Source organism: Gavialis gangeticus, unplaced genomic scaffold (assembly GCF_001723915.1).
Source record: "Gavialis gangeticus isolate Ggan-Ray unplaced genomic scaffold, GavGan_comp1, whole genome shotgun sequence".
NCBI classification, from domain to species: domain Eukaryota; kingdom Metazoa; phylum Chordata; order Crocodylia; family Gavialidae; genus Gavialis; species Gavialis gangeticus.
In genome coordinates this window covers 74,468,052-74,471,875 of record NW_017728992.1, presented here as the reverse complement: position 1 = coordinate 74,471,875, position 3,824 = coordinate 74,468,052, and the positions used below count along the sequence as shown (strand labels likewise).

Below are 3,824 nucleotides of genomic sequence, written 5' to 3'. Positions count from 1 at the left end.
GACACCAATATGGAACCTCGTTAGTAAGTTTTTAAACACTGGTTTAAAAAGAGTTAAGCAGCTGACACACTCACCTCTCAATGTACAGACAAGATGTTGAAGCTGCAGAAGATTTGTGACATTGTCTTCGAATATGGACAGTTTGGGTACCAGGCATTTTCACAGGCACAGCGGTGAAGGTTCCTGACCTCTTACTATAAAGATAAAGTTGTTAAGAATCACATGATCTTCAACTGGAGACACACACATTGCAGCAAAGATGAAAAACCCTGTGCTTAACAAATGAAACAAGATTCAGAAGAATGTGCTTACATGATCAGTTTTTCACTTCATAAATACTTTCAGTAATTGAGTTACTTACGCTGATGGGATGAAGAGAGGCTTAAAAACCACAGCCCTCTTATGATCATTCTCTGATCAATCACTACTTGTCAAAGTATCATTTATCTTGGCACAAGATCAGACTGGTTTTACTCCAATAGGGACAACTCATTCACCCCATTACATAACAGTTCCACCATGGCCAATGTGAGTTCCAGAAACGTCCTTGTAAAAACTGGTCATGCAGCAACACAGGATACACACCAAGATATTTTTGCCACCTAACTTCATTAAGCCAATGAAACATGAAAATCAGCTCAACTTCTTTTAGAAGTTAACAGAGCCCACGAACAATTCCACAAAGCCATAAACCAGTTCCTATTTGAAACATGCAAAGATATTCTAACCTTAACACTGATTTGTTTAACGGCATATTTGGCGCAAGTTATTCAAATACCAATTCCCAAAAAAGGTGGGCATCACTGCTACTTTTCCTTAAAGCACTAGAAAGTTGTCACAGATTACATCTTCCTTTTTGCTTTTCCTCCTACAAAAAGCAAAAAAGGGCTTTGTTGTTACAAGTGTAACTATAAAGCTACATATGCTAACCTACTACATATTTTATACTTGAAGTTTCCAAGACCGCAACAGCATTTATCTTGCATATCATAATGTCATGTAATTACCTCTAGACTATCACAAAGCCGGGGGAAAGGGATGACGCACAACAGAAACTTAATCAAATTTTGGCCCATTGTTTCTATGAAGCGCCATGGGGCAAGCAGAACTCCTATGTTCTGTCTCTATTAATGCTCCCAAGTTTGGATTGCTAGCTGATATTCAAACATATGGTCAATCCAACTCTCTCTCTCTCCCGGAAATCAACTGCAGCTGGACAGGTGTTAGGTGCCCAGGGGTCAATAGGACATTCAATATACACAGAGCATAAAAATTAAATTTTGTGCTTAGGAAGAAGACTCAGTTGATGAAAAATATATTTTTGACCTTATCAACCATAAGCTATTTCATCATCCTAAAAAACCCCTGAAGTTTTATTGGGAACAATTACAAGCACATTTTTATCTTCATATTAAAGCTGTACCCTGCACACTTCATATAGCAATCCTGTAACAAACCACCATACTGTAATTGGTAATAAAATTCCTAAATATATTTCATACAAGATCATTAAGGTCAGACATACTATTATTGATAGGTAATTCTGGATCACAAGCTGACATTTTAGATTATAAAAGACATATGTCACTTTGTCTTTCCAAAGCTGCTAAGCAACTGGATTGCAGAATTCCACCTTCTGCACAAAATTATCAATACTTTTTGTCTAGACAAATTTAATTATATTAGCACTGATGAAACAGCATTAAAAGTGTCCTTTTATGTTCCTTTAATTTCTGAGGAAGGATTTTTTCCAAACGCAAGAAAGCACAAGTCCCACTGAACAATTAAACTTCTTTTTGCAAGTCTCATGGGTACTTCTAAAAGTGATCCACACCATTTTTACCAAAAAGCCTTTGTTTTTAAAGACTTGTATTAAGTTGCCAATTTTTTTTTTGCTATTCAAAAAGAAGATGGTCATATTACCCTGAATAACTCTAAATCTTCATGGCTTAAGCACGTCAGAAGTAAGCCCTTGGATAATGAAAGTTAATTAAAATCAAAAGCCCAGAAGTGTTATAGTCACCTTTGAGTGCTGCATAGGTAGTTTTAAAGTCCTTTTTGAGAGACGTATGAAAGCCAGAACAGTAAAACAATTATGTCAATTAATTAACCCTGTTTCATAACCCTATTACATATTTCATATGTAAAAGGACATGAAACCAGATGTAAAACAAAAATTTTCATACATAGCAAAGCTGGCTTGCCCAACTTAAAGGCTACAATGGCTGCTACTCCCCTTCCTCCCATACTTGGAGGCCTCATATAGCGACCCAAATGGCAAAACAACCTCAATGGCTTTTTCATTAGCTGTTCAACTTGTGGCACTCAAGTTTCACAGCTATATTTTTCACTTGAATACGCTGTAGAATATGCAAGGTGGATACTGCCTTTTTGCAAGTCCAGTAAAGTCTCTTTCAAGGAATGCAGCAACTTGCAATTAAAGTTGTAACAGTAGCAATTCCCCTTCCAATTTTCATTTAAATACTCTTATAACCCTACTTTGAATTTATGCGCCACATTTCATCCAGTGACTCTGAAGTGCTTTACCAAGGTGGGCACTGGCACTATCATACAAGAAGAAAAAACTGGGGCACAGAATGGCTATCCAGTTTGCTCAATATAACATAAGAGGCTTAAGAACAGAACCCAGATATGTTGCCTTGCTGTTACACCAGTGTCGTCTAAACTTTTGAAAGCTGAGTCCGATACCAGAAAAGTTAAGTTAGTTGTACCCTCCAACATTACCAATAGCTGGTGGGATTTCAAAGCTAGGCCCATCCTAAATGTACACATCTTCTATGCCAGGCTTGTCCAACATGTGGCCCACCAAGCTATTTTATCCAGCCCGCGGCAGAGCTCGGAGCTGCGGCTGAGCTGCCGCCACAGAGCATGGAGCTGGCGGCGAGGTGAGGTGGGCAGGGCCGGCCCACGAGCCCCAGCCAGCAGCGAGGAGAGGGGAGCTGCTTACACCAGCAGGGCCGAGCTCATCAGTGAGCCAGGTCCTGCCGCCACTGCCCCGAGGGCAGAACAGCACAGGGCTGCCCCAGCTGCACCTGACTGGACAAGCTGGGGACACCACATGCAGCTTCTTCTCTAGCTCCGCCCCTTGTCACTGGCACATGGTCGGGGGAGCTGCAGCATTGCCCACGCCCTGCCTGCATGTGTGGTGGATGGAGGCACGAGGTAAGTTCCTGCGTGAAGCTGGGGGCACCTCGGGGCTGGGCCGGGGCTACGGGGCGCGCGGTTGCCGGAGGCAGGCTGGGCAGGAGGCAGGAGAAGCCAGGCCCAGAGGCGCCTTATGTCCAGCCGCCTCCTTGGCAGTTCAGGTCCTGCTAATGTAGCCTGCATGGCTGAGGATTGGGGTCTGCATGCTACTGAAGCAGCCTGTGCGTTGAGGGGGTCCTAGGGCCCCACCCCCACAGCATGCAGCCTGTGCAACACATGCTGGTGTCATCTGGGCCCATCAGGGCTGTTCAGATCTGGTGAGGCTGTGGGCCCCAGATGACACCAGCATGTGTTGCACAGGCTGCATGCTGTGGGGGTGGGGCCCTAGGACCCCCTCAACGCACAGGCTGCTTCAGTAGCATGCAGACCCCAATCCTCAGCCATGCAGGCTACATTAGCAGGACCTGAACTGCCAAGGAGGCGGCTGGACATAAGGCGCCTCTGGGCCTGGCTTCTCCTGCCTCCTGCCCAGCCTGCCTCCGGCAACCGCGCGCCCCGTAGCCCCGGCCCAGCCCCGAGGTGCCCCCAGCTTCACGCAGGAACTTACCTCGTGCCTCCATCCACCACACATGCAGGCAGGGCGTGGGCAATGCTGCAGC

The 3,824-nt window shown here is 44.7% G+C and overlaps 1 protein-coding gene across 3 annotated transcripts in view; it reads right to left on the bottom strand.

The window, feature by feature from the left end:
• The window catches only part of FBXO15 (F-box protein 15), a 66,539-nt gene that overhangs the window by 39,288 nt on the left and 23,427 nt on the right, over positions 1–3,824 (bottom strand). For all 3 annotated transcript variants that reach the window (XM_019524499.1, XM_019524488.1, XM_019524495.1), the window contains exon 2: positions 75–194. In XM_019524499.1, the coding sequence (XP_019380044.1) occupies positions 75–157 (83 nt within the window). In that variant the 5' untranslated portion in view covers positions 158–194. The remainder of the gene's footprint in view (positions 1–74; positions 195–3,824) is intronic.